Source organism: Dama dama, chromosome 5, assembly GCF_033118175.1.
Source record: "Dama dama isolate Ldn47 chromosome 5, ASM3311817v1, whole genome shotgun sequence".
NCBI lineage: Eukaryota > Metazoa > Chordata > Mammalia > Artiodactyla > Cervidae > Dama > Dama dama.
The window spans coordinates 50397270-50414619 of record NC_083685.1 but is presented as its reverse complement, the minus strand read 5'-3'; the positions used below and the strand labels follow the sequence as shown (position 1 = coordinate 50414619).

General features: G+C 37.8%; 1 protein-coding gene across 2 annotated transcripts; it reads left to right on the top strand.

Moving 5' to 3' along the window:
- The first annotated feature begins 2384 nt into the window (after nt 1-2384).
- Nucleotides 2385-16052, top strand: PCDH18 (protocadherin 18). 2 transcript variants are annotated; one of them, XM_061142355.1, is made up of 4 exons: nt 2385-5291; nt 6097-6182; nt 6272-6435; nt 14088-16052. In XM_061142355.1, the coding sequence occupies exons 1-4, from the start codon at nt 2805-2807 to the stop codon at nt 14753-14755; spliced, it is 3405 nt and encodes a 1134-aa protein (XP_060998338.1). In that variant the 5' UTR covers nt 2385-2804; the 3' UTR covers nt 14756-16052. The 2 variants fall into 2 exon arrangements, with proteins under 2 accessions (XP_060998338.1, XP_060998337.1); XM_061142354.1 differs by having other exon boundaries at nt 6094-6182.
- The last annotated feature ends 1298 nt before the right edge of the window (nt 16053-17350 follow it).

The following is a 17350-nucleotide window of genomic DNA, read 5'->3' as shown; positions in this document are numbered from 1 at the left end:
GTTTGAAAAAGCAGAGTAATATACACTAAGGAGAAATCAAAAGCAAAATGCTATCATGTAGGTATATATAATTCCTCAGGGAGAGACTGACCAGCTGAAAATGAAGCAGTATTTGGTAAGGATGATACAACAAGAGAAAAAAGCCCTCCTGCATGAAAGGATTCAACATTCTTTAACAATTTACTCATGGAAATACATTTCTTATGAGTTTATATTAATTTATAACTGATTTCAAATATTTCAGTAAGTTACCTCTGAAGCTCTTTTTCACAACAGTTAATTCTGTTCAAGCTCACTGTCAGAAATAAGTGAAAGATTTTACAGATATTTTTACTTTTTAAGCATAGGAAAAATGTCTTTTACATTAAGATAATCAAAACCATTGCTCTTTGGGTATTGGGAGGTAGACTTACCAAATCCAAAAAGAAAACTCTCCTAGAACTAATAGAATTAGATTACCTTTGAATTTTCACCCCAACTTTGAATAGTCACTAATTCCTTTCTTTGCTCTTTTGGTGTCTGCAAAGGGGTTCACTAAAGCCTGAATTGATATAATTATTGGCTCAGATTGTTAGAGATCTAGGACAGATGGCTATGGGTTTCTAAAGTCCCAGTTGCTTGTGGTAGTTTTCCTAGTTTTGCTATAGGGTTTGAGGATCAGCAATTTGAAAGGGCTACAAACTTGTAGAACAGTATTATTCATGGGGGCAGAATGTTCATCAGCGTGACCCAGTACTAAATACATTCATTATAGGCATTTCTATTCTGCACAATTTGCCACACAGCACTGGTTTCTCGAGGGGGGAGAAAAAGACAATGGCTTATAAAATGCTTTTGAATGCCTAAAAAGAAGGAGAATTCACGCTGAGACTCCTCTGCTTTCTTTTTTGGAAAGAATCTTCTTAGTTACTTTAGATGAGCTCTGCTGAGAGTAAGCAAAGTGGAAAAATCAGAAAATTACTTTTTTTATATGTTTCTGGGGGGCAAAATAGAGAATGGGAGAAAATAAATGGGAAAAAGTGACAGTGAGATTATGTGAAACAGCAAATATGCAAGTGGATGAAGACAGCTGAGGAATAATGCAAGAGGTATGAAAAAAAAAGCATTAAGAATAGAGCCATGATGATAAACTTAAAAGGAATTGCAGAGCAGAAAGAACATCATAAATAATCATATTTTCAAATAAGAATACCATATCAGTTTCTGTGACCTGGATAGAGCACAAACCTCCCATGATATTTCCTTAGCATTTTGATGCACACAAAATACAATTTTCAGCTCAGGCATTTTATTTTTCAATGTAAACAAGCTTTGGGTTTTTAAAATACAAATCCTAAAAGTGTTTTCATAAATAATACATATATTATAAAAATTTGACTTGTAAATTTCTAAGTCCATGTCCCCCCAGTATTCATTGTGAAGATTCACCATGTATAGTCAGTCTAGTACCTTTCGGTAGAAATTGACATGCTAAAGCATGAAATGTCTTTTACCAAAGGTAAATAGAATTTTTTGAAGTACAGGGCAAAGAAATATCATAGCCAATTTTGGCCACACTCCAGGCAAGAAATGTTATAAGGTAGACCTATATTGTTAATTAGTTTCAAATCTTAAGGTGTTCCTTTAAATCTTGCTAATTAAGAGAAATCAAGAGTGGAAAACAGCCCTTTTCTTATCTTCAAAGAATAAAGATGAAAGAAAAACAGAAAATGAAACCTCTTTACTAGTTCTGTTCTTTAAAACAGAGCACAAGAAAATCTGCGTGTGCTCACAGAAGGAGAAAGACCCAAGTATTTACAGAGGGGGAGGGGAAGGAGGCGGGCAAACAAGCATAATTAGAAGCAAGTTTTCAAATTTTATTAAATTCCTCCACCAACAAAATGCACTTAGAGGTATTTTAAGTTAAACCAGTACTTAAGGACTATGAAAAGCAAGATGATTACATGTTTGCGGAAGAAGAAAGGGCAATTAAGAAAACCAGGCCAATTTAAAATACCAAATAAATAAAGGCGACCAGAAGTTGATTTAAAGTTTTTCTTCTGTAATTTGTCTCTCCTTTGTCGTGGCACGCTCAGAGAAAGTGAATGCAGTAGATGCAGAGGAGGACGGGAGAGGGGTGGAGGAAGGCGGGCGCCGTCACGGAGCCTCTCGCATCCCGCTCCCCCAGCCCCCAGCGGCCCTGCTCTCCCAGACTCGCTCTCTCCCGCGCCCCCAGCGCCCGCCCCCCACCCGTCCCCGTCTCTCTCCTCCTTCTCCCACCCTCCTCTCCAGTCTGCCCAGCCCTCGCTTTGGGGACTCCATCAGCGTTTGATTTGGAAGGACGCTGATTGGCTGGAAGCGATTCAACACACGCCGGGCCAGAGAGCTTTGTCTGAGTTGAAGTGAAGTTGTACAGATTTTAGACTGGAGTCAGCAATCACGGGCGTTTAGTCTGCAGCCGAGCAGAGAAAGGAAGAGAGAATCGCTCGGGAAAGATCCATTGCGGACTCCGCCGGCACCCTGCCATAGATGGATTCCGACTGCACAAGGGGGAAAACGCGGAGGTGACACTCTCTTTGCCTGCCGAGAGAACGAACGGCCAAACAAATGCAAGGACTGGACTCCATGCCGGTAATATCTGGAAGGCGTGACACGGTGTGTATAAAGCAAAAGTTTGCGAGCTGTTAATTGCTGTTCTGTGTTATTGAGAGACGCTTTCAAGTTTCCTGTACCAAATGTAGCTTAGCTTAAGTTGCCAAAGGAAGTTGAGGGAATTGGTTTGCTGTTTTAACTTGCTCTGTGAGCGGAATCTCATAAACTGACCGATGTACCAAATGAATGCTAAAATGCACTTTACGTTTGTTTTTGCACTCCTGGTGGTGTCTTTCAACTCGGATGTGCTGGGCAAGAATTTGAAATACAGGATTTATGAGGAGCAGAGGGTTGGATCGGTAATTGCAAGACTATCAGAGGATGTGGCTGATGTGTTAGTTAAGCTACCTAATCCTTCTACTGTTCGCTTCCGAGCCATGCAACGGGGAAATTCTCCTCTGCTCGTGGTCAACGAGGATAACGGGGAAATCAGCATAGGAGCAAAAATTGACCGCGAACAACTATGCCAGAAAAACTTGAACTGTTCCATAGAGTTTGATGTGATCACTCTGCCCACTGAGCATCTGCAGCTTTTCCATATTGAAGTTGAAGTGCTGGATATTAATGACAATTCGCCTCAGTTTTCTAGATCCCTCATACCTATTGAGATTTCAGAAAGCGCGGCAGTGGGGACCCGTATCCCTCTGGACAGTGCATTTGATCCAGATGTTGGGGAAAATTCCCTCCACACGTACTCTCTCTCTGCCAATGATTTTTTTAATATCGAGGTTCGAACCAGGACTGATGGAGCAAAGTATGCAGAACTCATAGTGGTCAGAGAGCTGGATCGGGAGCTGAAGTCAAGCTATGAGCTTCAGCTCACCGCCTCAGACATGGGGGTGCCTCAGAGGTCTGGCTCATCCGTACTAAAAATCAGCATTTCAGACTCTAATGACAACAGCCCTGCTTTTGAGCAGCAGTCTTACATAATACAACTCTTAGAAAACTCCCCCGTTGGCACTTTGCTCCTCGATCTGAATGCCACTGATCCAGATGAGGGCGCTAATGGGAAAATTGTCTATTCCTTCAGCAGTCATGTGTCTCCCAAAATTATAGAGACTTTTAAGATTGATTCAGAAAGAGGACATTTGACTCTCTTCAAGCAGGTGGATTATGAAATCACCAAATCCTATGAGATTGATGTTCAGGCTCAAGATTTGGGTCCAAATTCAATCCCAGCTCATTGCAAAATTATAATTAAGGTTGTGGATGTTAATGACAATAAACCTGAAATTAGCATAAACCTCATGTCCCCTGGAAAAGAAGAAATTTCTTATATTTTTGAAGGTGATCCTATTGACACATTTGTTGCCTTGGTCAGGGTTCAGGACAAGGATTCTGGGCTAAATGGAGAAATAGTTTGTAAGCTTCATGGACATGGTCACTTTAAACTTCAGAAGACTTATGAAAACAATTATTTAATCTTGACAAATGCCACGCTGGATAGAGAAAAGAGATCTGAATACAGTTTGACTGTAATCGCTGAGGACAAGGGGACACCCAGTCTCTCTACAGTAAAACATTTTACTGTTCAAATCAATGATATAAATGACAATCCACCCCACTTCCAGAGAAGTCGATATGAATTTGCAATCTCAGAGAATAACTCACCCGGGGCATATATCACCACCGTTACAGCCACAGATCCTGATCTTGCAGAAAATGGGCAAGTGACATATACCATTTTGGAGAGTTTTATCCTGGGAAGTTCCATAACTACATATGTAACCATTGACCCATCTAATGGAGCCATCTACGCCCTCAGAATCTTTGACCATGAGGAGGTGAGTCAGATCACTTTTGTGGTCGAAGCAAGAGATGGTGGAAGTCCAAAGCAACTTGTAAGCAATACCACGGTTGTGCTTACCATCATTGATGAAAATGACAATGTCCCTGTGGTTATAGGGCCTGCACTGCGCAATAACACCGCAGAAATCTCCATCCCCAAAGGGGCTGAAAGTGGCTTTCATGTCACAAGAATTAGGGCAATTGACAGAGACTCTGGTGTGAATGCAGAACTCAGCTGCTCCATAGTAGCAGGTAATGAGGAGAATATCTTTGTAATTGATCCACGATTATGTGACATCCATACCAACGTCAGCATGGACTCTGTTCCCTACACAGAATGGGAGCTCTCAGTTGTCATCCAGGACAAAGGCAATCCTCAGCTGCATACCAAAGTCCTTCTGAAGTGTGTGATCTTTGAATATGCAGAGTCGGTGACCAGTACAGCAATGACCTCAGTAAGCCAGGCACCCTTGGATGTCTCCATGATTATAATCATTTCCTTAGGAGCAATTTGTGCAGTGTTGTTGGTTATTATGGTGCTGTTTGCAACTAGGTGTAACCGAGAAAAAAAAGACACTAGATCCTACAACTGCAGGGTAGCAGAATCGACGTACCAGCATCACCCCAAGAGACCCTCCAGGCAGATCCACAAAGGGGACATCACATTGGTGCCTACTGTTAATGGCACCCTGCCCATCAGATCTCATCACAGGTCATCTCCGTCTTCATCTCCTACCTTAGAAAGAGGGCAAATGGGCAGCCGGCAGAGTCACAACAGTCACCAGTCCCTCAACAGTTTGGTGACCATCTCATCAAACCACGTGCCAGAGAATTTCTCATTAGAACTCACCCATGCCACCCCTGCTGTTGAGGTAAGATCACACCCTGCACCTATTCACTGACACACTCAGTTGTTAGTAGTCAGAAGTTGTCTATGCCTTAGTTCTTAAATGTCTCCATTACTAAGTAACAGTACTAACAAAATGGAAATTAAATAGGATGCATGTTACATTATGTAGATAAAGCAAATATACACACCTCAGCATGCTGGTCTTAAGTTGTTCATAAAGAATCTGCTTGCAAGTACTATGTGTAATGTTGAAAAGTAAATGTGAAGCTAGCAAAGAACTATCTAATTAGAGTCCCCTTATCCTCAGATAGTGATACTTCAAGCCAGAAACAAAGGGGCTTGCTCTGATTCTCATAGTTATGGTCTCTAAGAAAAATTTAAAAATGGAGGCATCCAGAATCCCATACATGCATGTGTATTTGTTCAACTTTTGAAATTTTTCTGACATTATTTTGACTACATGTGTTTTACAGCATTTTCCATGTATTTTTACAGCATTTTCCATGTATTTTTATAACTGATCACTTTAACCTGAACAATAAAATAGAGGTAATCAGTCATTTTTAAATAAAGGAATCCTCTTTCAAAAAGAAAACGTCAGCTGTATGGTAACATCTAAATCTCTCTGGGACTTATTTCAGTTCTGTTAGGTGGCTTGGCTGCATGGTCTATCAGAGTCTAGCATGTGTAGGTCTTTAAAATGAAGATAACATGTTCAATTAATTAGGATGAAATAATGAGTAGTAACTGTAGTTGCTTGCTTAAAGCTTTTGAGTATTGGGGGATTTGTTTCCAGGAATCAATACAGTCTGTTTGGTTTCCAGCAGGTCTCCCAGCTTCTTTCAATGCTTCACCAGGGACAATATCAGCCAAGGCCAAGTTTTAGAGGAAACAAATATTCCAGGAGCTATAGGTATGAATGACCCTCCTGTTACCTATTATATCTGCAATAACCTAATGCTGAAGAGTAAAATCTATACTTTCCCTGACTTCTCTTTCTAGATATGCCCTTCAGGACATGGACAAATTTAGCTTGAAAGACAGTGGCCGTGGTGACAGTGAAGCAGGAGACAGTGATTATGATCTGGGGCGAGATTCTCCAATAGACAGGCTGCTGGGTGAAGGATTCAGTGATCTCTTTCTTACAGATGGAAGAATTCCAGCAGGTAAGAGTGTGGTGACAGATAAATCCTTACTTTCAGGTCTACTGCACCAGTGGAGTGAGTGGTTTCTCCCATGCTTTCATTTTTTCTTTGTACTAAAGTAGCTATATGCACACTATCAGCAATGAACATAAATTGAAACAATTTTATATTGTTTAATTAAAATTCATAGTAATCAGTTGGTAGAGAACGGGAATAAACAGGAAAGCTTAAGAGGACAAGAAAGAAGGAGTGGGGAGAGGAGGATAGAAAACCACACCACTTCCCTCCTCTTTCTCCCCCATCCACTACTGCCATAGGGCACTCTTGAGCAATTCTGTCAAATTACTGGGTGGTTGTTTTTTATTCAGACAGCCTGTTTTGGTGCCTAGTGGTAAGCAGGACTGTAATTTGGAGGACACATTTCCTGTGATGGGAACCAACTCACATAATCAGAGATGAAAATACACTAGGGAATGGTACACTTCAATCACTAAAAATAGGCAAAAGAATGCATCTTTGTAGGTGGCAAGCGTGGAATATTTTTTGCCACCTTTCATTTTATGTCTCCACTGCAATGAAGGAGGGGCAGGAGTCCAGGAGGGGAATTTATAAGTACACAGCTAGATGGAGGAGACCCTATTAAGCTGTGAGCCACGTTTTCCTTAGAGTCCCTCCTCTCTAATCCTGCAGTAGAAACTCTCAGATCCAGCTGAGTAAATACTGACTGCCTCACTGTAGCAACCCTGTTACTAAAGACTATAATATTAAATCAACCCTTCAGAACCTATTCCTTTGGCTACTTATATATCTAAATTCCACTGAATGTTGATCAAATATCTGACACTTGATAAATGAATAAACGAAGTGATAAATGAAAGAAAAGGAGAACAAAATGGTATTACCTATGTGAGTCCATGAACAACTGTTTCCTAAATACAGATAAATAAGACAGTTTAGGAAACAGACCTGAGGGAGCTTCAGAGAGCCACAGAAACTCCGTGGAAATCAGCGGCCAGAAACGCTGGCTCTCCTAAACTGTAGTCGTGATGGTGGCAGTAGCCGAGCAGTGTTAATATTAATCCAGGCAGTCAGAGGCCAGTTACCCAGTGCCTCCTCTGGGCTCAGGAGTTCTGTGCCAGCACTGCCTCTCCCAACACTCTGGCATAGCAATTAGGGGTGGTGGTAATAACAGTAGTGTTCTTTTTTTTTTTTTTAAGATTTGAAAACAGAAACTTATAAAGGTTAAAAAAAAAAAAAAGGTATACAAAATCAAGCAATTTGTATATTTTAGAGGTGAGATTTGAACCCATGCCTCTACTCATAAACACAAATCTATCAAGAATAATATAAAGTAACAGTTTTTGTTTTTTTAGTACTTTGAGTGACATATTTGTTTTGCCTTTCTGAAGTCTTACTACCTGTCTGAGAACCAATGAAATGCTGCCTATTTAATTATGCTATTACTGTAATAGATACTGCATCTCTGACAGGATGATGTATGGGAAGGACTTCTAGTGGCATTAAGGGCTACAATCAATGTACACTGAGCTGATACTTACACAGTCACTCATGGTGGGGGTTTTTTGTTTGCTTTTGTTAAATTCATAAATTCTCTAGACCAATTTAAAGAGAAATTCTTGAAAAATCTAGTGGAATATATATGGCCTCAGACAATTTGCTCATAGAGAAACAGTTCTGTTATTCTTACCCATGAAATGAAAAAGTTGGCTGAATTTCTATGATTCTATAATCCTGGTGGAACTCAAATTTTGAATATTGATCCCTAATTTTCAATAATATAATTTCCTGACTTAAATTATTTCATAAAATGGAAACATATCATGGGTATAATACCAATATTTCCTAAGTTATTTTTTCAGTTGTAGAAAGTTGACTCATTGACACAATTTTCATTTATCACTATAGTTGACAGAATAACTGCCACTGCTTAGATAACCTTGCCAGGCCCAAATGATGCCTAAAGTCCTTTTTAAACTCTGAAATTCTCTAATTCAATAGCTAATCATGGTCTAATTTTTTTTTAAAAAAGGTCACAACTCCTCTTTCATTCTAGCCTGTATTTTCAAAGTTACCACCGCCAGGTATGTTCATGGCAGGAGAGTTGTCTAATGCTTGAATTAAAGTAATTAAAATAAGTGTTAAAGAATAAAGAATAATTGGGGAAATAGTAGGTGGATATTGATAAACTCTAGATACTAGAGTCTTATTTAGTGAGTGACTTTAGACTCCTCCTAAGTCACATGTCTTCTGAAAGTTAGAGGCTCATTTTTATATTACCATTAATAACACCAGTTAATATGTAGACAACTCTTTAAAAAGCAATTCCACAAAATTATACTTAATCCAGGTGTGTGGTGGGAGAGCTCTTTTGCTAGGGCATGTAACTGTATTATAATAGATTGTATTACAATACATATACTTCTGCCTTATTAACTTCCTGTCTCTATGTGGGGTATTGAAGAAACTATTCCAGAGGCACAGAGAACCAGGAAATCACTAATGATCCATAAAATATCTTAAGCTTTGTGTATGCTTGGCTCGTATAGAAATGTGCATAATCAAATATCTATACTTAATTATCACCATCATTCTGATGATACATTACCCATATTCTGGATTATTCTTCACACAGGTAGTTTCTTTCAACACATTAGTGTGTAAAAGTTTTACTTTGTAAACTGTATATTCCCAGGAAATATTCCAAGTAGAAAAAAATGTTAAGTCCACATCTGAATGCCATTAACAGAAATCAGCACAGTTTTTTTAAAGCATGGATATTTTTAGGATTTCAGTGTCTTAGTCCAACTGTTTTTTCTGCATTAGACTGTGATCAAATATAGATTATGTTATGTTGCTTTGCCTGCCAACAGGGTCATTTCTGGTCATTCATTCTATTAATTCCCACAGGAGGACCCTGCATTCTGAACAGTAAAGTCAGCACACATTTTTGTCTGTTGGCTCATGTTTGTCAACATACTTTCTTCCTTACTCATTCAACTTTGAATTACAACTCTACACAAATGCTTGCAAAATCTCCCTCTTCCCAAAGTGTTAGCTACACTAGGATGTCCTTGCGATACTCCTTGACTGAGCTCATGTCATTGTTTTTTATCATTGTAATATCTATGATTACTAAATTCAAACATTCCTCTTTAATTCCACGTCCTCTCCATTCTCATGGCTGGTACCCTACTTCTGGTCGCTTTTCTGTATCAGCATGTGAAGTGATATTCACTTTCCAATAGCTTCTCCCTTTGTCAAACCTTTCTTTCATACAGCTTGAGCAACTTTTTCAGAACATTTTATATTTTTTTAGTTCAAAAGCAGTAATTGACTTTTGTTGCCCAGCAACACCTAATTCCGCTGTTTGTCTTGACATTTCAAGGCCAGTGAAATCCAGTCCTAGCTTATTAAATTTATTATTTTTTTTATCTTTTGCAATACGCAGGGTCATTTCTACATAACACAGCAATCCTTTGCTCATGTTCACCTTTCTACCTGAAAAACTAGCTTCTCTTTACTTTGTCTATCTAAATCCTATTCATCTCTCAAAGTTTGTTTCAAGTTGCTCTTTAACTGCTTCAGCATCCACCTATACTCTATTTTTTAATTTTATTTTTATTGAAGTATAGTTACTATACAATATTATAGGTATATAATACAGTGATTCACAATTTTTAAAGGTTATACTTCACTTATAGTTATTATAGAATATTGGCTATGTTCCCTGTGCTGTATATATCCTTGTAGGTTATTTATTTTATACCTAATAGTTTGTACCTCTTAATCCCTTATCCCTATCTTGCCACCCCCTCTTCCCTCTCTCCACTGGTAACCATTAGTTCATTCTCTCTATCTGTGAGCCTGTTTCTTTTTTGTTATATTCACCAGTTATAGCTTTTAGATTCCACATGTAAGTGACATCCTACATTTTTTTTTTTTTACATATTGTCTCGGCATCATATAGTTTGACACTTTAGACGTCTATGACCTCATTTGTCACACTTGATAATTATTCTAGTACTGGAAAACATTTGAGGGCCGGGAGCTATAACACCATTTTACATATGGCAGGCTCTTAATAGATTGATCACTCAATGACTAATGGTTTGATAGGAGTTAGGCATATATTTATCTTCTTATACTCAATGCCTGCTTCCTGTCCTGCCTATAAGGTCTAGTAGAGACAAAACTCACCATCATGCTGTGGGAAAACAGAGTTTTCTGTTTCCCCATGACTTTCCCTCTTCAGAGAAAGTCTAATCACCTGACAAGAGCTTTCAAGGAACAAAGGGAGATTAGCCACTCGCACCACTAGCCAACAAGTCCTGATTCATTGGATATGGTGTAGAACATCTGTGACACGAAGCTCTATGTACACTGAGAATGATTTCTCACAGTTGAGTCTTGGGGTAAAGGTTGAAATATCAATGAAAAAAGAAATGCCCTCTTCTGTGCCGCTGTTCCTCCGTCTCTATTATTTTAGCCCTCCTTATCTCCATTAATCTTTATTCATTAATTTTTCATATTTTTGAGTTTTAAAAGTTTATGTTAATTTATTATTTTATAACCAAAGCCCAACTTATTTATTGTGAAGTTATAAAATAGCATTTCCTGCCTAAAAATTCCTATGACCAAATTTATTTTTCATATGAACTGTTGCTTTAATTACTCAGATGCTATTGATTGTGATTTTCATTACATTCAGTTCTCTAGAAAGCTGATCATGCTCAGGATTCTTAGAAGCTTGTGTAATTTTTCCTTTTCTCCCCCATCATTAAACATTAAAACAAAACAAATTCAATCAAACAATTAAGACCTTCCCACAGAATTAAAGGCCAGAAAACAACTGAAGAGATGTCATTAGGTCTGTTACTCTTCCTTCTAAAAGGATGTAAGACAATACAGACAGATCTCCTTTCCACTTTCAGAGACTCAGGGAATTAAGGAAAAAATTAATTACCATTTGATAGTTATTTCAGTGCTTAGAAAACCTCATTGCTATGGAGGTATTCCAGTTACTTTCAACACCTTTTGATTTTGTCCATGTATGATAAACAACAATAGTTGATAAATATCCCCAAATAGTAATAATGCTTGAAGTCAGCACATCTAAATATTTTTTATTCTTGCTGATTTAAATGTCACTTTTCTTCATAGCAAAATGACCCAAGGATTCTCACTATTGCTCTCACCCCATTGTGATTCCCATGGGATTGGCATTCACACTATCCATCATTTTCCATACTTTGAATTTCTAGCCTTCCTAACAATCAGACATTTTTTCTCACAGTTCTTGCTCTCATTTTTGTTCTTCAGCTGACTCCTTCTCTATTATTAAGAATTGAGGCCCAGAATGGATGAGGTATAAGAACAGAATTATCTTCGAGATGCACATGATGAAGAGCAGTGACTTCCATACCTTTGAACAAAGTCCTTTACATCTCCTTTTCTGAAAGGCGACATTTACTCTTCACTTTCTTGTGCATAAATCTTTTCCAAAATTTTATTTTATTGTATAAGAACACTTAATATGGGATCTACTCTATTAACAAAGTTTAGCCGTGTGAGATTGTTTACAGTAGGTACACTGTTGTACAGCACATCTCTTGAACTTAATCTTGCTTAACTGAAAATTTATGTCTGTTAATTAGCAATTTCCCTGTCTGCCTAATGCTTGTTAACCACCATTTCATTCCTGGATTCTCTGAATTGGACCATTTTAGATGCCTCAAATACAGGGAATCATGCAGTATGTGTTTTCCTGTAACTAGCTTATTTCACAAAGCTTAATGTCCTCAAGGTTCATCCACATCATCACATTTTAGAGAGTTTCCTTCATGTTTAAGGCTGAATAATATCCCATTGTATGCATATACTACATTTTCTTTATCCATTCAATAGTTGATAGACATTTAGGTTGTTTTCACATCTTGGGTTATTGTGAGTAGTGCTTTCATAAACAGGGGGAGTGCTGTATCTCTTTGAGATCTTGATTTCAATTCTTATGGGTAAATCCAAAAGATGGGATTGCTGGATCATATGGTAGCTCTTTCTTAATTTTTTGAGTAACCTCCATATTATTTTCCATAGTACCTGCAACCACTTTACATTCCCAACACCAGTGTACAAAGGTTCCAATTCTCCACACTCCCCTCCCATGTTATCCTTTGGGTTTTTGTGTTCATGTTTTATTACAGTCATTCTGATAGGTTGGAGGTGATTTCTCATCATGTGTTCTGATTTGCATTTCCCTGATGATTAGAAAATATGTAGCAAATGCCTAGTCTATGCAGACACTTTACCTAGTGCTGGGGATACAGCAAAAAGCACACTTGACAACTTGCTTCCCCTGACAGGGGATTTGGCATTGTTCAAGAGTCATCCTTTTTAGCAATAATTTGGAAGAGAAATCATTCTTAAGCAGCCAAATCTACAGAATTACCCCTGAATGTATAAGTATGGCTGATATCAATCCAGTTTTAATTCAAATCTAAGATAATTAGTTTGCATTTTCTGCATTCTGTCACTTGAGCTAAAATGAAATCATGATATTGAAAGGACCTAACGATCACTGAAAGAGATGGATGGTTTTGTGGAGTGTATTTTACATCTTCACATTTCTTGGTGGCTATGTAGTTAATATACTTGCCAAATTTAGAGATTTTTCCCCTTCTCTTCATTTTTCTGGTTTTCTCATATCACTGATTATTTTCTGAGTGTAGCCACTCACATTCCAATGGGGCATCATAACATCTGGAAGAACTAACTAGTGTTTTTTGTGTTTTTTTTTTCATATTCTTCATTTTTTGATAACTTTTCCAACTGTTTGAATTTCAAACCTCTAAAAGATTTCTTCTTAACAGAGTAACTTCAGGTGGCTGATAGTTGAGGATAATTTGCACTTCGGTTTTAAGTAATAAGTCAATAAATAATCCAGTATATTTTTATGAGAGATTGATAAGTATAATTACTTACTAGTTTATTATATTCTCAGTGCCTCCACTAAAGTAGGTCAGATAGATTACATTATAGAAGGTACTCAAAGGTGTTACTCAAGGCTTATCTGGTAGCATTCTAAAGTTATGGATTTCACCATACACCTCTGGGTTTTCATAGAGTTTATGTTCAGCAGACGTTTCATCACTCACACCTTAGCTCTCTTCCAGACATTTTCATTTGTAAGTTATCCATCCATTTTCTTATTGCTTGAGGAGCAGATGATATTCCTGAGAAGTACATGAGTCATAATCCTCCTTTCTTATTTGATGGACAAGAAAAAGTATATATACCAGGTCCAGGAGACCTGGGTTCAGTCCCTGGGTTAGGCAGATCCCCTGGAGAAAGGAAAGGCTACCCACTCCAGTATTCTGGCCTGGAGAATTCCATGGACTGTATAGTCCATGGGGTCACAAAGGGTCGGACACGACTGAGACTTTCACACACACACACACCAGGTCCATAAAATCAGTAGTCAAATTAAAGTCGTAATTATAGCCCATCTAATGTGTAAAGTAATAGGTTAGTATCATGATGATGGTTTAAAATTGTGTATTTGAAAAAATAAAATTACGATTTTTTTCTATTTTGTTTGAGTCACACTCCATCTAACACTGAGTCCTTGCTGCTTTTGTTGCTTTCCTTGAGCGCAGCTATGAGGCTGTGCACGGAAGAATGTAGGGTCCTGGGACACTCCGACCAGTGCTGGATGCCGCCGCTGCCCTCACCCTCCTCGGATTATAGAAGCAACATGTTCATCCCCGGGGAGGAATTCCCAGCACAGCCCCAGCAGCAGCATCCGCATCAGAGTCTTGAGGATGACGTGCAGCCTGTAGACTCTGGGGAGAAGAAGAAGAGTTTTTCCACGTTTGGGAAGGACTCCCCGAGTGAGGAGGACTCCGGGGACACCAGCACGTCCTCTCTGCTCTCGGAGATGAGCAGCGTGTTCCAGCGCCTCTTGCCCCCTTCTCTGGACACCTATTCTGAGTGCAGTGAGACGGAGCGGTCCAACTCGCTGGAACGCCGGAAGGGACCTTTGCCAGCCAAGACCGTGGGTTACCCACAGGGCGTGGCGGCCTGGGCAGCCAGTACGCATTTTCAAAACCCGACCAACAACTCTGGGCCCCCACTTGGAACTCACTCCAGTGTGCAGCCTTCTTCAAAATGGCTGCCGGCCATGGAGGAGATCCCTGAGAATTATGAAGAGGATGATTTTGACAATGTGCTTAACCACCTCAATGACGGCAAACATGAACTCATGGATGCCAGTGAGCTAGTGGCTGAGATTAACAAACTGCTTCAGGATGTCCGCCAGAGCTAGGAGACGTTGGCAGAGCGTTTTTGTTTCCATGTAGATGGAAATAGGAGACAGAAAATAACCCTGAAGGAACTGGCATTGCCAAATAGTTGCATTTATCATAAATGTGTCTGTGTATATTGAATATTAAATACTGTATTTTCGTATGTACACAATGCAAGTGTGATTATTTTAATCTGTATTTTAAAAATACATTTGTACCTTATATTTATGTGTAATTTAACAGACAAATTTTATTTTTTTACTCCCATGACAAACATGTCTTTCCTAATCATGTAGAAACTAGCCACTGTTCAAATCTGATATAATATTCAACCACAAAGAATAAACGCACTGCTTAGATTAGTTATGTTGGGGAAGAAATTATTATCCTGTAGGAATAACCCCACTAAAGCATTATTCAATTCTTAGTTCCATTAAGTGATCCAGCTTTTTTCATTACCTTTTTTTTTTTAAAGTAAACATCAGTAAACTGTTTAACTATTTTATTATTGTTGTTATTGTTTTTACTGCTCTCTGCTAGTTCTAATAGTTCAGTTCTTACAGTAAAATTGAAACATGAAGTGAAATTTTATTTCAGGACTGGGAAGTATCTGTCACAGAAGATGATTTAAAGAAATAGGAGTAGAATCAGTTTTTAATTCCCAGGCTCCTACTATTGCAGGGCATTACACCGGCCTGTTCTTGAGAATACTTCTAAAGTATTATCTACTTATAATCAAGGTAAACAATGAATTTTATTCCATCCTTGTAATATGAGAGGTGTCCCAAGGAAATAGAATCTTGTCCTTTAAATGGATAACAGTGTGTATTTTAACAGCATAAAGTATTAATGGACAAAGACAATTATGTCGGTGTCCTTCCTAGGGTAGTAAATATAATTGATTTATCCTGAAACTCTTCCATTCAAATCTTCCCCTCTCCTCTCACAATACTTGAACATTTTTATTTTTTGCAATGTTTTTTTGCTATAACTCTTCACTCTTAGCTTTTGTCTCTAGAGCATGATCCCATATTTTTGCTTTTATTTTTAGTATAGGAACATTTATAAAATTACAGTTTTTTACTGCAACTCTGTTTTAGTTGTTATGTGACAAACGGCAAATTCTTTATTTATTGTGCTGTTATGTCTCTGTGTGGAATGCCTTGGTAAGGGACATTGGTGTTATGACTGTTCTCGTTTATGACCAAGCTTCTATTAATGTTATTTCTATGAATACACTATCTTGATTGTAGTATCCAGAAAATTTTACTGTCAATGAAAATAAAAGGAAAATTAAAGTAAAGCTAAAGAACCGTCCATAAATCAGAGTCCTGTTCCTACATATACATTCAAAAGCTTTGCAAGAAGCATACCCTTCATAAGAGGGTATTTCAGTGTTGGGTTTTGAATAGTAGAGTGGGAACATTCAATTGGCTTGGCAAACAAGAAAAACCACAATGGAAAAGGAATGAATTTGAGATCTGTAATGGGAATGAAAGTAGTCTACCATATTTCCAGTCAATTAAAGAATTTAAATGCATTTGAAGTATAAAGACAAAAACAATAATCAATAGTAACTGCTTGAACATTTTTCAAATTATTTCTCAAAGCATACTGTGTTACACTGTGTCAGGGGAAAAGGTCTATACCCTTACAGTGTTTCCAAGAGGTGAAAATTTTATCTCCCTTGGTTTACTAGTAGGGAAATGAAAGACTGGAAAAGTTAACCTTAAAAGGCTGAAACTCAGGTATTTAAATTCTCAAATGAGTACCACATCAAATAGATATGTTATATCTTTCAAAAGGCACATCTTCCTTTGTAGAAAGGATTGCAATTACAAGTGAAATTTCAGTTTATTTTTCAGCAGGTTATACATATAAATGCTAACCACACTGAAATATATTTTGCTTTTCAACTTCACTTCCTTTCAGTACATATTATCATTAAGAAAAAGACTTTTATAACTTCACTGTTCTTAATTTAAATCATCAACAGTAATTTAAGAAGCAAAGCTGGAAATCAATGTTTGGATGATGTAAAATAAATAAAATGCACTATTGTATTAAATGGAAGACCTCTGTCTATTGTCTATACAGTGAGCATTTCATCTCAAATTCCTCACTTCTCCAGCCTCCCACACTTCTTATTACTTCCCATGCCACAGGTTAAGGATATTAGTGCAAAATTTTCACTTTTCACAGATAATTTCTCAGTGAAGGCTGGAGTGTCTGTTCAATCATAGCAACTTAACTCATCAAATTGATATTTCCTCTCTTTTGATATCATGCCCTTCCTCTATTTGAAACAACTAAAAAGCACTTAAGGAGATTCCTTTTTCCATTCATTACTGGATTTAACCTTACTTGATTGCTTTAAATGTTGACTTTACTCGATTCCTCTCAATGTTCTTCAGTCAAAATCATCCATCAAGGGAATTTTCTTCCAAAAGTGTAATTTGACAATCTGTTCCTTTTTAAATGCTTATTTATAGGGTGATCAGACAAATCTTCCTTTTAAATGCTTGTTTATAGGGTGATTAACAAATCTTTCTTTTAATAAAATGCCTATTTATAGGGTGGATTAGTATTGACTTTCATCAAATTCCTACAAGTTA